Source organism: Patiria miniata, unplaced genomic scaffold, assembly GCF_015706575.1.
Source record: "Patiria miniata isolate m_02_andy unplaced genomic scaffold, ASM1570657v1 HiC_scaffold_30, whole genome shotgun sequence".
Lineage (NCBI taxonomy): Eukaryota > Metazoa > Echinodermata > Asteroidea > Valvatida > Asterinidae > Patiria > Patiria miniata.
Genome location: NW_024037070.1, coordinates 5,557,065 through 5,575,323, shown reverse-complemented (window position 1 = coordinate 5,575,323; position 18,259 = coordinate 5,557,065). Strand labels below are relative to the sequence as shown.

Below are 18,259 nucleotides of genomic sequence, written 5' to 3'. Positions count from 1 at the left end.
ACACCTACATAAAATAACCTGGGACATTGTTTCACCTATTACATGTAGTAGGTCAGATCGCAACTAACAGTTGTATTGCGCTCATATTATATGCTTGGCATGTTCTATCTGTAGCCTTAAGTTATGCTACCTCCATGGTTGTACTTGGCATGTTCTATCTAGCCTCCTTTTTATAGCTCAATGTTTATAGCAAGAAAACAGATGGAAGTAGTTGATTCCAGTAAAAATTGTTTAACACAATTTATTACAACAATGAAACATTTCAGTAACAGTTTTCCAGAAAATAAAAAAAAATAAAAAAAGATAACTGAAAAAACCCAACATGCATGAACAAAACACAAATAACACACTTTTAGAGCTTGGCAATTTTCAATATTTATTTTGAATGTTTATTTTGCCTTCAGGATTCAACAGATCATAAACAATAATATGATCTATAAGGATCTAGTATAACTATAGATCATAACGATTTACAGTTCTATATTTAATATATAAAAAAAAAAATTGGATAAAACACCAAAAGTGACAGTTGGGAAAGCGTTCATATCTGATAACCTTTAGTACTTCTATACGCTACAGCTGCAAAATAAGGGCCGTTACTGAAAGTGCAAGATTTTACGGACTGGTAAAACACAAAGCATTTTTTAACTTTCTGACTCGGGATACAGGCAAAGAAAATGCAACTCGCATTCCAGACGGAAAGTTCCCCGGTCTTGCTCATGTTATCATTAAAACCCCGCTGAAAAAAAATGACGAAAGAAACTGAAAGTTGAATGCATCTTTTATGCATCTTAAAAAAGAATAATAACATTGATACAAACATTCTACAGATGAAGTATGGTTGCAGAAACACACATAAAATTGGTATCTTCAAGTTCAAAGTCTCCTTTCTAGACATTTTTTTTGCTATGTGAAAATAAGAATTATTTTAAACACATAATTTCCAGAATTTCATCGCACCCTATAAGAACTTATTTGATGGAAACTCGTTTGTGTGTATTTAATAATATTCAAGATAAACTTGAAGGCGCACTAAATTGAAAGCTTTTTTTTTTTAATTAAGCGTCTGGGACACACGAGCAAGCTCCATGCAGCATCGTTGTCAATGGCCACTAAAATATCTCGCTAAAACATGCTAAAATCAATTTGGGGGGCGGGGAACAATATGAAAATCCAAAAAATTACCGAACTATTTATAAGTTCATTCTCTTACATTCTGAAATGTGCAAAATCATAAAAACGGAAAATAAATAACTGGTGTACACAGAGATTTTCTTGAGTAGCAAATGCTGAGTAAACATATTTTTCTACATGCATAATTCCGTCGGAATTCACATTCCGATTGCCCTCTCAATATAAATTCCATTGTGAATAGAGTGAAAAATACTACAAATGGACTTGTAAATAGTCTGCATATTAACATACACATCACCATTTCATGGTGTTTTACCGTGTGCTATTGAAATTGTCTGTGAAACTGGCGGTGAATTTGTTTCAAAATTCTACCGAGGTAAATCATTCCACATCAACAGTTTGACATTCTAAAGCAAATTCCTGAGTGTTTATGAGAAACCTTATGAAAAGAAATCACAAAGTTCCGATCTTTTCCTCCGAATTCTCGTCTGTAACATCTTTCAGAAGCGAACAGGCGTCCATTCATTTTTCAAACGAAAGTATCCTACTTTTAATGTGGACTTTCATACAACTAGATCCAGAGTGCAGAAAAAAAAATTAATTTATCTTTCTTCTGATATATCTTAAAAGTCTAACAGATGTTAAGTCAGCAAACGCAGTTAAAATTTTAAACCTTAATGTAGATGTCATGATCTCCATGTTCCTATATACAATTTCTTTTCCCCCAGGAAATGTGGTAGCATGTACACAATATAAAGTTTATAGCCCTTTCTTCTCTATTCAAGTTATCTACAAATAAAATACACTTTACAGTACATATCAATATAAGCGTTTACAACTATACTGCGAATGATTTTCAATTTTAACATTTTATTAAAACATTTTTGTTTTTAGGAATTTATACAATTGTTTACACATTTTTTTTTTTTTACAGTACATGTAAATATAGATAAAATACTGATGAGGTCTATAAACAGACGATTTAAAAACATCTTTATATTTTTTTTATCTTTAAAGTTCTTTCATAATCACACACTTTTATTGCTCTCCCACACACACCAGTCAAAATCCACCACACACAAAATCTCTGGAAATAAAATTTTATAAAATTCAGGTTTACAAAAATAAAAGGAAAAACAAAATGCATGGTATATTCTTATGAAAATTTCCATCAACAAAACAAAAACATTTCAAATTTAAATGCATGACCAGCTGTAAGTGTTTTTGCTTCATTGAACTGTAATTTTTCATAAGTTTTGACTGGTGCTGTTGTTTTTACCCTTCAAACATGCCCGGCCTTACACCACTCACCAAAATACAGACATGTTTCCTGTGAGTAGCTTCCTTCATCAGGTGAAAATAACCGCTTGTCTGCTTTACCCGTTTTCCTGTTTAAGCTTTTTTGTTTGTTTGCGGAAAGGAAAAAATGAACCACATTTATGTACATGTACACACCATCTTTAAATCCAATGGAACTTTGAATCGCAAACCAATCTTGATGTAAGACGTTTGTTTTAAGGAAATTTGTCTAAAAATAAAATTAAAAAAAAAAGCATTTACCTTTCTCTTTATGACTGATAGCCGGCTTGTAAAACCATGTTCAAAATAAGTCCCACGAAAAAAATTGTGTTAAAAAAATTTGCAGCAGCATATCCGAAATACGCAGCTAATGCTACACAAAAATGAACGCAAAAAGTCACATTTTACACAGTTTTCTAAACTACATTTGTATTTCACAACCTTAAACCAAAATTCTAGTAATATCTGTCTAACAAATTAATAAAAAGGTGCAAGCTTCACTTTTAACCCTATCAAGGCTACTAAAATTTACATTTGAGTTAGGGCAAACTGTTGTAGTTTTAATATGGATGGCACTCCTGGGCTATGAACATACAATGCAGATGTGTATGTACATTGTATACGACCAAGTGCGTAAAACATGTACATAGAAGTCTGTTCACTGATAGCACAAAAAGCTAACCTCTTCCTGTTACATGTTCTTTGTTCTTTTTAAAGGTAGAATACCAACAAAAAGTGTTCTAAATGTAAAGAGTCTAAGACGGATGCTTAATACCTAACCTGATGAAACTTTAGCTCAGAGAATGCTGCAAATTTCGATAAAAACAATATTCTAGGATCTCAATTTCAATTAAAGAGTTGCGAGTCATGTGTTGAATATTGCCCGAAATCAGCGTCCGGGTCACGTTTTTATTCAGCCGATTGCAGCTCCGCAATGTCAGGCACTAAACCGACGAATTATATCAACCACGCGCGCGTGGTGCGTCATGTCAACGCTTGTGCGTACCCATTCAAGGCTTCGCTGAATTAAATTCAAACGACTAACGAAAATTTCAAAAGATGCGTCTTTATACGCATCTTTGGAAATGACATTTTATTGCTTTCTCCAAAATGACAGCATGCCAGAAGGAATAATTTCACAGGGAGTTTAGTGCCACTACTATCTTTAAACCAAGTAGCTTTTTCAACAGTAATTTGGTCAGTTACCTTTTTGGATGGCTGCAAATGATGTACTCTACCTTTAAACACAGCCTGCCCTTACTTTGTTATAAATCACCAACTTCGTTTTTAATGTGAGGTTCAACTACGGGGCAATGTCATGTTTCTATTCAGAGTGTTGTTGCAAGTGGGAGCAGACACACGCGACTAGACACACATAAAAAGGGAAAAATAAAGGGGGTCGATCAGGTTAGCAGTGTTTCCTAAAAGGTTATGCTTTTTCCCCCGTTACATTATGAACCCTTGACGATCCTAAACATTTTCGTGTGAATTAACTCAAGTGGATTTTGCAATTTGTCAATTTATATTCCTGTTTGCAGTTCAAAATGGTCAGGAAAAAATTGTAGGCAATTTTCACTGAAATTGGAAATTAATTTTTATTTAAATTATAAAAAACAACAAGCTTTTGCCTTTTTTTTTTTATTAGTATACAGGGTTTTTTTGTGGCAAAAAATGTATAACCGTTAGGAAAAACATTTAACAAAGGCCTGATTTTGCTTTGTTACCCTAACCACCCCAAACCCTTCAGAATCCAACTGCATGTTTTCATTGTTTTGTTTGAGTCTGTTGGAGTGAGGATTGCACTAGTAAACTGATTATGCTTTACATGGGGTCAGGCATACCACCATAATTAGAGTCCAACAGTTTCGGTGTTGAGTTTACAATATGATGTTGGATTTTGCAAGAGTGAGAAAGGTAGGCTATTAACCCCAACTCCCTAGGCCTTTTGCTAGGATGCAGCCTCAATCCTGCAAAATCCTCCAATTGGTCACATGGAAAAACAGCATATAGCCTCAATCCTGCAAATTCCTTCATTATTTCTTGAATATTGTCAGTGGAGGGGTGACCACCGCCTGAATCCTGCAAAATCCTGCGGCAGTGACTGTCAATATGTTGAGGCTTGGCCAGTGACATCCTGGAGCAGTACAGAGGATTTCAAGTATAATCCAGGCCTATATTTATGCATGGCTGAGCAAAAACAACACAAGGTCCGGCCCAAGACCTTGACAAGGTGCATCCCACGAAATCAGTAACGCACTTTTGCCATGTAACCTCAATCCTCCAAATTCCTCCACTTTGGCAAAGAGGATTTTGAAGGATTCAGGGCGGTTAAGGTTAAATCACTGAAGGAAGTTAGGGTGAAGACAACTGGTATGTGGCACTTGGACATTGTTGTTTGACATTGTCGTTTGACTTTTAAGCTGACCACTACAGTCCAGATAATGAAAACCAAATTTAAAAATTAAAGGTGAACACCTGATCGGGCATTCTTCGCTTGTATAAATATCTGAAAGACCAAGTTAGTCTAGTTTCATGTACATGTACATTGTGTACATGAGAAATTTCCAGTCAATCCATAAAGCAAATACCTGGCACACTGCCAAAAACTTAACATACTGGGGGAAAAACCTTGACAATAACATATTGTCTACATTATATGATCGTCAGCAGTTATCCCTAGGCAGACAGTAAGGAAGGTACAATTATTATGTATAATTTTCCAGACGCAAGAGTTACATTCACCCGTACTTTTCCTATAATTCAGAGTGAAATCGCATAATGGCAATACACTAAACAATCCTCATCCAGTCAAACTCCAACACCAGGGTTTGTTGGAATCTGTTGGAGTGAGTACTGCACTAGTGATTATTGGGTTAAGCACACCACCATAATCAGTTTGGGTGTAGAATTTACCATGATGTTGGAATTTGCAGGAGTGAGAAAGGTTCTCAGCAAATCACTCAAGGGAGATAGGGTTAATCTCAATTTTCATCTTTTTTTTTTTACAAAGGGAACACTACTTGTTCCTATTTTCTCTCAGCATCTTGCTGAACCCATCGAAGTCCAACAACTAGAAAGGCCTTTCCACACTGTCCAAACAGTCTGTTTGACCTGGATCGAGCCTGAACTGTTACTTTTCAAATTTCCTAAGCTGCTGGTCAACTGTGCCTTATCTTTCCGACCGTTGCCTCCTGAACGCAACAGAACCCAACCGAATCTAACAAAATCCAGCAGGAGTAGACAAGGATTTTTACCGCTCAATCCAAAAGAATCTGACATACATGTAAATGCAAAATAGTTGGATCCTGTTGGAGCAGCGTTGGGGGGGGGGGGGGGGCTCTAGTCAATGTGCATTGTGCATGCAAGGTTACTATTCCTAAAATGGGAACATGTTTCGAATCAGAAATTCACGATGTTTCTAAGAAGTGCTCAAAGTGGTCAAGGCTATATGTTGGGAGATTTAAGACATTCCTTTTTATACATTTGACAGAAAATGACAGTAACATGAACTGAAGAGAAGACTTCTTTAAATCCCATGCTATGCACCTAAGATGTATTTTGTTGTATTAATATCAACTGCATGTATTGCTTGACATCATGGCTTTGTTTTATCTGTTGACTACCCCTTCCCCATGCCAAAAACATTTTTCAAACTACACAGATTTTTAAGGATTTAAAGGGCCCATGAAATGAATTTTTCTTCTTAATATATTTCTGCAACTTTCTACTCCTCTTACATATATTAAAAATATTTGACATCTCTTTTTGGTATGAGTTATTGAAAAGTGCACTTCTTTAAACATTTAAAATTATCCACGCTTCTCAAGACAACTGAGGGCGCTGTTGCTGTGATGTCATTTCAGGAAGACACTGTTCAGTTTAGGGGTTTTCTGTGCAAATTGTGACCCCAAAAATTTGCTCATTGAAAACATCTGTGAGAAAAGTTTGCTCACTGGCTTACAGCCATGTACTGACACAACAGCGAATCATCACAGAAAAGAAATTTTACGACAGCAAAATATTCACATTTCTGGCAACTTTTGGTGCTAAAACAACTGATGAAATTAAGGTTTCTGCCTAAAATGACATCACACTTTTGCTCATGAATATGGAAATTTGAATGAGCATAAAAACCAAATGCACCAAACTTCCCTTGACAATAGCACAAAAAAATTGAAGATAAGGTTGAATGGGACACAAAGATGCATTTTCTAGGATTGCATTAAAAAAAATTACATTGCATGGGCCCTTTAAGTTAAGGCTAGTGTAGTGTGGAAAATTGGACTCTTATGAAATAGGATTTCATGGGTTGTATTGTGCATGCTTAAGTGAAGATAATTCGGACAGTGTTAGGTCACGCGTGAAGGATAAGAGCCCATATAAGGTCAAAGAGACCGGATTCCATAGGAGTCTTAATTTCATATGACACCGGTTCATACTCAGCACAAATGCCAATGGAAATTTGTGACGTCATGTCAAATAATTGCATTTTGTCGCAAAGTTCCTGCTCTTTTTAACTCTGGTGAATTTGGCGTGACATCACATTCGCTTCATTTTGGCATTTGCATTAAGCATGACCTGGCCTCAAAAGGAATCGACTCAGCACAAATGCCAATGCAAATTTTTGACGTCATGTCAAATAATTGCATTTTGTCACAAAGTTCCCACTATTTTTAACTCTGGTGAATTTTGCGTGACATCACATTTGCTTCATTTTGGCATTTGCATTAAGCATGACCTGGCCTCAAAAGGAATCGATGTTCCCCATAAAGTATTGTGATAGGAGTTACAAACTCTTATTTCACTGTGACTCAGTTGGTTTTGTGGATAACCCATACTTCTCTTGCTCTGCAGCTAACTGAGCCTGGTGCATTGGATCTGACCATCGACGCTTCAGCGGCTGCAAAGGTTTGCCGTCCGTCCTCGGTGACAATTTCGGACTCTTTTCTTGGGCCAGGGTGTTGGCTGTCCGTACCAGAACCATGTTTGCATTGCTATCCGTCTGCGCAGTGAGCTTTCCAGCAATCGCTGGCTGCTCCATGGACACACTAGCACTCACCGGAGGCGGAACCGCAAACGCGTACTGTGAAGTGGATTCAAGATGGCTGCCATGTTGCTGGGCTTCGCGTTGCCAGGAGGTGTGGGATCGGGGGTCTGGCTTGTCTTCCCAGCCAGCGTCCTCCTGAACAGGTTCCAGAAGTCTTTGTCTCTTGGGTTCCGGGGACCAAGACGGTAACTCTTTCGGGGTACTTGAAAACACACTTTGCATTGGAATTTCCTGTTGTTGCTGTTGCTGTTGCTGCGGCGGCAGCATTGGCAGTTGTTGATACGTCTGTGTTTGATGCGACTGCAGTTGCTGATGCTGCTGCTGTGACAAGGGTTGCTCCGACAGCTGCGGTTGAAGCAACCACCTTCCGTTTTTGTCCTTGACAGTTAACGATACACACACGTCGCCGACTGCCAGTTTGTGGCAGCCGAGGTGGTAGCTCTTTAAGGATCGGTCAGGTTTGACCGCCGACCAACCTTGTCCAAAGACGAAAAATGGATGCTCCATGGGAGCCTCTAATGACACCTGCAAAACCAACGGAGAAAAACGTTTATTGTGAAAAGCTCCTAATTCGGCAAAGCATGAACATTTTTTTCAGGGAACCTTCCTGAATTCTCCAAAATCTGCCACTTTGCAGAAAACATTGACACATTGTTTGTATTTTGAAATCAATAGCATAGCTGCCAACTTTTCAAAATCCCAATTAGTAATCAACCCACGCGGTCATTTTCAACTGCTCGTTTTATCAAAAGCTTTACCAACATCGAGTATAGGTACATGGTTTACATGGACATGTACACATACATGTGCATACCCTTCTTGTTGTGAATAATAATGTACTGTAGGCCAAAAGATAATATAAAAAAAAAAAATATAAAAAAATAGTTTTAATGTCTGTATTTGTTTGTTGAAGTCAAATAAATAATAACAATAATAACATGTGCGCATATTTTTTTTTAGATGCATGCTATCGATGTGGAGTTTCGAGTTCGTATCAATGTTTTTACACACAATGATTTAGGGCCACCGTATGCAATAGAAATATCCCGCCAACATACCTTGCAAACGCATGCTGATTTATCTTTTCTGGACGTTGTGACAAATTCAAACTCTATTACCAATTATTCCAACCATACTCTTAATAAATTCCATGAATAAAAACTCGCACTGATGGGTCTTATCCCGGCAATAAGCGACCAATTGTGCTCACGATCGTCACTGAAAAGTACTCACATACAGTACACACAACCACACATCCACCAACCTCGTCCCCAGGGTGTCGAGCAGTACACGCCCACCACTACCTGCTCTCTCACCCTGGTATTGGATCATTTGCATGTGCAAGATTTTTGAACAGGTATGCAAATGAGGAACAATCTGGTGCCTGGATATGCGTTACACATTAGCGTTTGTTTTTGTATGCGGTGTCTGGGGTAAAAACAGAGTCAATTCGTAGCAGCGCGAGCACGGCGTGAGTTACGAAAACACCATTTTTGAAATCAAACTGTTACGATCTTATCGAGACAACATGCAGTATCATATTTCATATTAATATGAGCAAATTGGAAAGGAAATTAGTATTTTCGAGAAGGCGTGGACGAATGATAGCGAAAACACGTACTGCACGTTGTGAATAATAGCACCAAGTACACGATAAAAATCCATTACTAGCCAATTGCGGTATCCAATCAGGATACAGGAAGAAAGTTTCCTATCCAGGGTTTACTATTGGAAACACGGTTGGAAATAAAGTAAGCACTGGGGACGAGGTTGCACATCCACGAGATGCACACAAATGACACACCATTGAAAAATAGTTTTAGTCTGGTCTTCAAGTACTCCACTGCGTACACTGCATTGATGTCTATCAGGTGCTTGACTGCATTCTTATTAAACTTGTCACCAGTCCATCCATTATCGCGACATTTCGCCAGACGTTTTCGGTCAAAAACGATACTTTACAAGTATTTTTTTTCTCGTTAGGTAGAAAATGGGAAATTTGTAATGTTTTAGTGGCAAATCGTATTTTCGTAATTTAACAAACAATTCGTAATAATTACGAAAAATTCGTAATAGTTGGCAGCTATGCAATAGTGGCACAGTTATAACTTTCTTTTAATAATATAGAACACAAAATCTGGATTAGTTTAGGGTATGTATGATAGGAACGCTATACAGGGTGAGTAAAAAAAACGAAACCCAAATGTCGGGACCATTGTTCTAGTGAAGTTCTGCATACAGCACTTTCAAAATCCAGGATATGAAAGTCCAATTCATAAGCTTTCTTTTAGTACAAGAATTATTCAAATCATTTATGTACTTTTCAAGTTACGGCATTTTAAACACAACTGCCGTTTTAAGGTTCTGTCCACGGATCACAAAAAAGTTGAGTGTTCTTTCAGCAAAACAAAAACAAATCACCTACGGATGTGTGTGAATTGGTTTAGTTTTGCTGAAAGAACGCACACCTTTTTAGTGATCCGTGGACAGAACTTTAAACGGTGGTTGTATTTAAAACTCCGTAACTTGAAAAGCACATGAGTGATGTGAACGATTCTTGTACTAAAAGAAAGCTTATGAATTTGGCTTTCATATCCTAGAGTTTGAAAGTGCTACATGCAGAACTTCACTAAAACAATGGTTCCGACATTTGGGTTTCGTTTTTTTTACTCACCCTGTACATATAAAGGGAGTTAGCAAACACAACATTGAATACATGAAACCTGTTAAAAAAATATGAGTACCTGAGCCTTGTGCTCCCCAACCAGGAAGCTAATGAGTGCCACACCATTGTCTGCATGCTCGCTGATCCGTACTACGGTACTGGAATCGATCTTAAGTCCCTCACACATCTCGGCACTTTGTACAAAGTCCTCCGTTCGGATGTCCTCCACGCGTTTCAACTCCCCGCTTGCAAGCTGAATAACTGATCCCAGCATGAAGTAAGAGGGTATGTTGCTAAATGCTGGCGGCACTGGTATCTGTGGGGCGGCCAGCAAATGTTGGACGCGTGAGCGGTCGGGCTCCAATGTTGAAGAATGCGCCATCATCTCCTGGGGTTGGGACGGGGTCTGATTGACCCTTTCAGCTGCTGATATTAGGTAAGACATTTGGCTCGGCATAGAGGTGGTCACCGCCGTTGTAGCCCCACCTTCCGTTTCTGCAGGCGGAGGGTGGACGATAGTTGGAGAGGGTCTGGCTTGTGGTGAGGGGCTCAGATGGAACCGGACATGTGGTGAATGCTGTGCTGCTGGTGGAACCGAGACGGTGTAAGCCCCTGTCCCCTCCGCACTTCCAGCCCAGCGGGAGTGCTCCCCTGAAGGATGTTCCTCTTGACCAGCTGGCCTGGATTTATCGCTGCCTTGAGGAATGGCAGAAATGACTGATTCATGACGCATGCTGGGTACTATGTAGGGCTTTCTGTCTGGCACAGACTGCCTCTCAACTGCTGCCAAATGGAGGTTTTCCGGGCGCGGGTCCTCTGGTTTATCAAACATCACATGTGGCTGAGTTGCAAAGGTCTGCCTCGGTGACGCTTCAGAGTGTCTCTGCGTGGATCTGTCTTCTCCTGTCCCCCTAATCAATTGTATACTGGAGACTGGCTCCTGCTCACTTCCTTTCTCTTGAGATTGATCAAGTCGGCTTGCCTCATCCTCGGTTCTAGGAGGAAAACTGAGTATACCACCACTCACAGGAACTAAACTTGTCAAAACATGGGGTCCACTTTGAAGAATGCCCGGAGCTGCAAGTTGCTGGTTAATGTACGCTACAGTGGGCAGCGACTCTTGTACAGCTCCTTTAGGTAACACATGAAGTCCAGGTACACCGGGGGTGAGCTGGGTACCGTACGGTAAAGGTATCACTCCATGTGGCAAGTAAGTCGTTGCAGGTAGACGGGTGCCTTGCGCTTGCTGCACTTGACTGCCCATGCTGGCTAACATGGCTGAATACGACTCGACTGTTGGATAGGGGCCAGGTCCAACAGCACCTTGGGCAGCTACCACGGGGTAACCGAGAGGATACCCACTTAGGTATGGACCGTAGGCCGGTACCGTTGACACTTGAACAGCTGAAGGGCTGGCATATGCAGGGAACTGCTGTGGTGTAATAGCTGCCGATGTGTATAATGGTGCAAACAACCCAGACTGGTAAATCTGGGGTCGGCTGGGTGAAGGGGCAGTGGGTAGCTTGTACAAATGTCCCATGTCTGCCAGAGCTGATGGGGTAACCAGTGGCACAACTTGCTGACTCGTCCCAGGGGCTTCTGTCAGTGATTGGCTATGGGTATGCTTCAGCCAGTCCCCACTGTGTGAAGGTGCGGAATGGCTGATAAGGTTGCCACCATCTCTGGTCTCATGTCTGGCCACCTCTGGCTGGCTACTTCTCTCGTGTCTGTCAGCTGCGGTCCTCACAAAGTCCCCTTTGCTGCTTGAAGGGCCAAGATATGCCGGGCTCTTGTCCGAATCATTCTTGTTTCCCATTGAAGAGATCCGTGCTGCTTCAGGCGAGGGTGTGGAGTACAACGTTCTCTCCGAGATGGTTTGGAGGGTGCTCAACGGGCGCTCGACTCTCCATGGCTGGGCAAAGTTTGGCGGCCGGGAAGGATGGTGAGGTGTTTCTGAGGTAGCTTGATGAACTATGTCAGTTGCTTGGTATTGTAGTGGTGGCCCTGATTAAAAAAAACAACAACAAAAGAAGCATATTAATTTATCTCAAAGTAAATGTAGCCTAATCCTACAACGTCAGTTGGAAACCGTTACTGGGGGTAGGGAGGGGGAAGGGGAAGGGGAAGGGGAAGGGGAAGGAAGTCTGTGAGCAGTACCTGTGTGATGAAGGCCTATGTGCCTCTTCCACTCTTAACCATAACCTTCCCAAATCCTCCAAATCCTCTTTGCAAAATGGAGGATTTTGCAGGATTGAGGCTATATGGCAAAAATTGTGGCTGATTTTGGAAGATGCACTGTGTCAATATCTTGGGCCGGACCTTGTGTTGTTTATGTTCAGCCGCGCATAGATTCAGGCCTAGATTATACTTGGAATCCTCCGCACGGCTCCAGGATGTCACTGGCTCTGCATATTGACAGTGATTGCTGGAGGATTTTGCAGGATTGAGGCAGTGGTCACCCCTGCAAGGACCACACTCAAGAAATAACAGAGGATTTTCCAGGATTGAGGCTGTCTGCAATTTTTACATGGAGGCAGTTGGAGGATTTTGCAGGATTGAGGTTGCATCCTAGCAAAAATGCCTCTAGGGAGTTAGGGTTAATGAAAAGGGTGTGGTGCATGTACGGCTTATCTTAACTTGTCTGTTACATAAATACTGCTGATTACATTTTTGTACACATCTACATTTGTAAGTGGCCATCGTTTTCCGTTATGAAGCTAGATGGATGCATCCACTCCAATCCAATAATTTGGATTCAGACCATAATGTAAATTGAAAATACTCTCAGAATAGGGTTTTTTTGTTTGCAATTCTGATAGAAAAGCTTATTTTCCATTCTAAAAATTTTGTCTGAAGCACTAGTTAGTACACAATGTTATCATGTACATCTACTAGTACATGTAGCTTATGTCAAATCCAAACCAGACATGAACACAGCCGCGACAGCCCTTGGTATGCAGGGCATGAATCACCGCTGTACTATAAAGCCTAAAAGGTTTCATGTGTGTGTGTGGGCATGTGTTCACGAGTTGGTCACCTACGGTACAAAGCGGGTGAATGTCTGTGAAGCGGGCAACTCGCCAGCAAAGCGAGGCAACAGACAGTAACAGTCATTCAAATTTGCTTGAACGTATTACTAACCCTCTTATGCAAGCATTGCTTCGTGCCAAGTTGTCCTGTCAGTCAAAATCAATCAAGTGACTATTTTCAACAGTTAAAAGCTCCCAGCCTACATAAAGCAGGGATGACTGGCTGTGACTGTTGATGTAACTTTATGCAGTTATGCTTTGACTGTAGCTGACTGATAAGCCAGCTGTGCCTACAAGTCCTTCTAATTTGAAAATCAAAGGTGTGTGGAAAAATGCACACCTTGATTTTTCTAGGTGTGTGATTTTTCTGGGCGAGTGATTTTTCTAGGCGTTTCATGCTGTGGTCCAAACTGGGACTGAACAATCTGTTGTTTATAATATTCATCTTGGTTTACAGTAAAGCCATTTCAAGAGCTCACAGAAGTACATTTATGCAGTAAATAAATGCCGAGGTGTGCGGTACAGAGGGATTCAGGCGTGCGATTATTCCCACTTCTCGTGAAGCTTTTAGGCGTGCGATGGCGTGGGGGTGCGATCGCACGCCTCAAATCAGAAGGACTGTAGCCTACTTCTTGCCTTCTTTTGTCTGTTGACTGAATTTGACTAGTCGCAGTGCTTGCTTGAAATCTTATCTGACTGTTGGTGACTAGCCTGTGCAAAAGGCATGGCAGGGGAAGAGGATCAAGTTTTTGACTGTCTGTGACTGTTCAGATAGCAGGAGGGTTAAAACACGTACCTGGTCTCAGGAATCCTGCATGGTAAGCTGTGTTCCTCTCTCCTAATTCTTCCTTATCACTGCCCGAGCCCTGTTTGGACATGGTGTTCAATTTCCAGAGGGGGACGTGGGCCACTCAGCCCACGGCTATTCAGACACGAAGCGACTTTGAAGATTGGCATGGCCGACTTGTGTAATAGGGTCAGAGTTTCAGCTGCGGAAATAGAAGAGAAAACAAACAGAAACAGATAAAGTCTTTTGAGCTTACGTAAATTACTGAATATGAAAGGGAATATACAACATTTGCAAACATCCAAAAATAAAACTACCAAGTTTTTAAGAAATACCTTATTAGGATGTTGGTAAATGAGAGTCTAAAGCATCCTGTAAAAGTATGGCAACTGGTGTGAAGTCATTTTCAAGAAAATGGTATTTTTGTATACATTTCCAACGGTGGTCAGCCGACCACCGTTGGAAAAACCTAACTATATTTCAACTACTGCTCCAAATTTACCCTTTTTTCAGTCCAAATTTTGTTTGGTATTGGTTACATGTTCATGAACGGGTGCAGGCCAGCTAGACTGGTTCCCTTACCTTACAATTTTCTGGCAACTATAAATTGATCCATTTCATCTTTAGTGGAGTCAGGGAACCAGACTACTTGAACAATTTTGTTTTTCTTGGTTTTTCCAGCATTTTCGAACATAAAACTTCAAACATGTCAGTGTAACAATATTTGATATATTATACTAACCCCTCAAATACTCCATTTCTGAAAATTACAGCAAAAGCCAATGATGTACATTCCCTTTAAAGGGAAAATACAACATATGCAAACATAAAAAAAAAAAAACTACCAAATTAATATGAAATACCTTACTGGACTGTAAGTGATGACTGGACATCCTGTAAAATCATAGCACCTGGTGTGCCGACATTTTCAAGAAAAGTGGTATTTTGTATCAAATTCCAACAAACAAAAACTGGACTTTTTTTCAAATATTGCCCCCAATTTTCAATTTAGTCTGAATTTTGTTTGCAAGCGATTACACACATATGAAGGAGACAAGCCTTCTAGACTGGTTCCCTGATCTTACAATTCCCTGACGTCTATTAATTGCTCCATTTCAATTTAAGTGGGGTCAGGGAAAAAGACTACAAGCACACAATTGTTTTTCTTGGTTTTTCCAGCATCTACAAACACAAAACTTCAAACAAGTCAGTGTAACAATATTTGCTATAAAGTGCTAACTCCCCAAAATCCATCTATTTCTGAAAATTACAGCAAAAGCAAATGTTGTATATTCATGCCTTTAACCCTAACAGTACTCAACCCATCAAACCCCAATGGCATGTTTTGTTGGAATCTGTCAGGATGGGTACAGTACCCCTAAACTGACAGTCTTTTGGACTGGCACACCTCCAGAATCAATGTTAGAAATATGTGTGTGCAGTTTCCCATATGGTGTTGGAAATTGCCAGGATGGGTATGGTTCCTAGTAAATCATGCTAGGGAGTTAGGGTGAGGTCTAATAGCTGATCCACATGTGCACTTTCTTATGGGGAGCCATGATACACAGAAGGTGGGAACCAGGACAGAGCATGACAATCCCAATGATGGGAATGCTGTGAAAGGCAACTTGAGCACAAATGACTTGTTGGGGAGGGGGGTGTTTTTCATGGTTATTTTAATATTGCTCTGTTTTCAGTATATCCTGTGTTTCACAAATGACTGCTGTACTGTGTTTTTGTGATTTTTATCTTGACCAGTTGTGATACGGGGAGAAAAAGGCAATTTGTTGACTAAAACATGTTGAAATTGAACAACCGAATCCCCCAGCTCTAATTGTTAACATTTAGAACTGGGGTTTCCCAAGCTAAAAAAAGGCAACAACCTCACAAGTACAAATGTTTCGCTTCTGGGCAGGCACGTTGTTCTGGGACAGAAATTGAAACCAAAACAAATTCCGACAGACCGCAGGTTTCCAAAATACATACAGATGTACTGTACTGTACAGTCTTATCCAGTCCAACCACAGAATCACTGTACACTATGTGAAATCCCCTCTCCCCCCTCCTCCCTCCCCCACCATTTTGATGAAGCAATGACATGTTCGCACTATTTAATACTACATGTACTATTGGAAGGGGGAGAGGTATTTTGCACAATATACAAATATAACATGGTTTGTTTGCCTCAGGAACTAGTTTGTCAACTTCCAATACCTCGGGGAGCAAATATCGACTGTCCACCCGAAATAAACCGTACTATATTTGTTTTACTATACCTCACACATATTTAGTGGCCCAAATTTCCTGTTTCAGTATGCACCTCGCGGGCATAAAATCTTCAGAGAAACTTGTCCAGCTCACCAGAAGAATCTTATTACTCAACCCCAGAAAGGTCAGTTTGTTTGCAATACAGTAACTCCCAAGAGTTTATACCGATTACGGACAACTTTTCTTTAGTATAGGAGACATCTTTATTGTCCACAATATTCTCCAGTTCAGCATCATTGAGCTCGGGAAAACGCTACTTAACGTTTACACGTGTAACCATCTTTTCATGTGAAGCTAGGGCGCGCGTGCGTACTCACCCATGTGACAGTTTCTCGATTGCTTCATAAAGCGCATGCATGGGTAACGCGCGCTAAACAGCAAAAATAGCATCTTGCACTTGATGGTGAATAGACCAGACCGGCCAGTGAGAATTCGGCTCTCAATCATATATGAGGTACATGTATAGTATAGTGGTACATGCACAATGTATCCAACATTTAACATGGGGCACCAAGAGTGGATGGTTCTATATGGAGCCCATGACTGCACGGAATGGTGCTTCATATCCTTTATAAAGCTGTGGCACGGGTCAAGTCACGATTTGGCGTGTCAAACAATTTCTGAGGTGTGTCAAGTTTCTTCAGTAGGTGCATTACGATCGTAAAAGGTAGGTCAAAAACGTGGTGCATCACTCCTCTGATACGTGTATGGGGTGTGTAGATTCCATAAAAGGATGGCCCACTGTTGTGCAATGAGTGACACGCCCTTTCCATGGGTCAAGGGGTGCACCTTGCAGTTTATTAGAAAAAAGTGTGTGTTAAAACCATGGATGTAAAAAGGGGGACCAATTAATAAGGGGGGTCTTAAAACTTCATAGTCCACAAACATGACAAAGTTGCCGGGGCTAGGGATCGGTGGTGATAAAACAGTAACTGGCATTTAATACTGTACATGTAGTAATTTCTCATGCAAACCTTGAAACAGTATTCACAACTTTGTTCTCCACTAGTACTACTACAGCACTGCACTACATTTTCAGGAAACAAGTCCCAACACGAAAATGAAATCTTCACAAGGGGAATGCCCTTTCCACATATTTGTTTTACAAATTCCATTGATTTGTTCAATGGTTTGATCGCCTTTTTTTAATTTAAAAGTGCCTAGGTTTTGAATTTAAGTATGAAAATCCATCAGCTCAAAAATAGAGTGTTTAAAATTTGAACTTCGATTTTGGAAGAAAAAATTGTTCACTCATTCTGCATATGCACTGAGGGCGTGCAACAATCAAATTCTGAAAATCGATCAAAAATAGCTGTGTCGTCAAAACCATTTTACCTTCACGCCCCTCCACAACAAATATGAAGAATTTACAGAGAGAATCAACCAACACAGGATGGACCCCAGGCATTCACACTCACATACTTACGTCCAGTTACAACTGTCGTGAGAAAGAAGTCGTGAAAGACGACGAAATCTGAAGGGGATATCCAACAACCTTTCAGTATGTTACTAGCGGGTTTCATTCACAGCAGCAGTGTACAGTCGAGTCGCGAAATCGAGCACACCCGGTCATCACACAGAAAAGATACCCGACCGATGAATGACCTAACATAGACATAATGGACTCAAAGAAATTCTTTTTTAGGGGTGTCTTTTTAAAACATATCCTGATCTCATGAACATCAATAGATTGATCTGTTGTTTAAATTACGAATGATCACATCTATATTTATACATCTATATTTATAAAATAATATCACATATTTTAAGAAATTTTTTCATTTTTGTGCATGCATATTAAATTCCATCATTTTCACTTAACCTATGAACAAATGAATTGCTCTCAATAATCAGCTGGTGACACCGTTATGGATTTGACGGTCCCCATCAGGGACCCGACGGCTCGTGTCTGTCATACCGCGGTCATACATTCATACAATGAGATTTTATCTCATTTGCATATTGCTACTCCTTGCTGATTGGCTGGCAATTTCCCAGGTCAATATCAATCAAGGAATTGACCTATCACG

General features: G+C 40.3%; 1 protein-coding gene across 2 annotated transcripts; it reads right to left on the bottom strand.

Annotated features, from left to right (window-relative positions):
- Positions 1-6,324: 6,324 nt before the first annotated feature.
- Positions 6,325-18,134, bottom strand: LOC119739484 (ataxin-1-like). Of its 2 annotated transcripts, none has more exons than XM_038214457.1 (4): positions 17,648-18,134; positions 13,971-14,163; positions 10,225-12,149; positions 6,325-8,005 (listed from the first exon to the last, which is right to left on the bottom strand). In XM_038214457.1, exons 2-4 carry the CDS (start codon positions 14,050-14,052, stop codon positions 7,235-7,237), a joined length of 2,778 nt encoding a protein of 925 aa, XP_038070385.1. In that variant the 5' UTR covers positions 14,053-14,163; positions 17,648-18,134; the 3' UTR covers positions 6,325-7,234. The 2 variants fall into 2 exon arrangements, with proteins under 2 accessions (XP_038070385.1, XP_038070386.1); XM_038214458.1 differs by having other exon boundaries at positions 17,656-18,134.
- Positions 18,135-18,259: the final 125 nt, after the last annotated feature.

What these genes read in the sequence shown, in the direction of transcription:
- LOC119739484 (XM_038214457.1), bottom strand. Translation starts at nt 14,052, where the DNA reads ATGTCCAAACAGGGCTCGGGCAGTGATAAGGAAGAATTAGGAGAGAGG. An exon ending in TGCAGGATTCCTGAGACCAG is followed by an intron (nt 12,150 to 13,970) that starts GTACGTGTTTTA and finishes TTTTTTAATCAG; the next exon opens with GGCCACCACTACAATACCAA. An exon ending in TTGGGGAGCACAAGGCTCAG is followed by an intron (nt 8,006 to 10,224) that starts GTACTCATATTT and finishes TTGGTTTTGCAG; the next exon opens with GTGTCATTAGAGGCTCCCAT.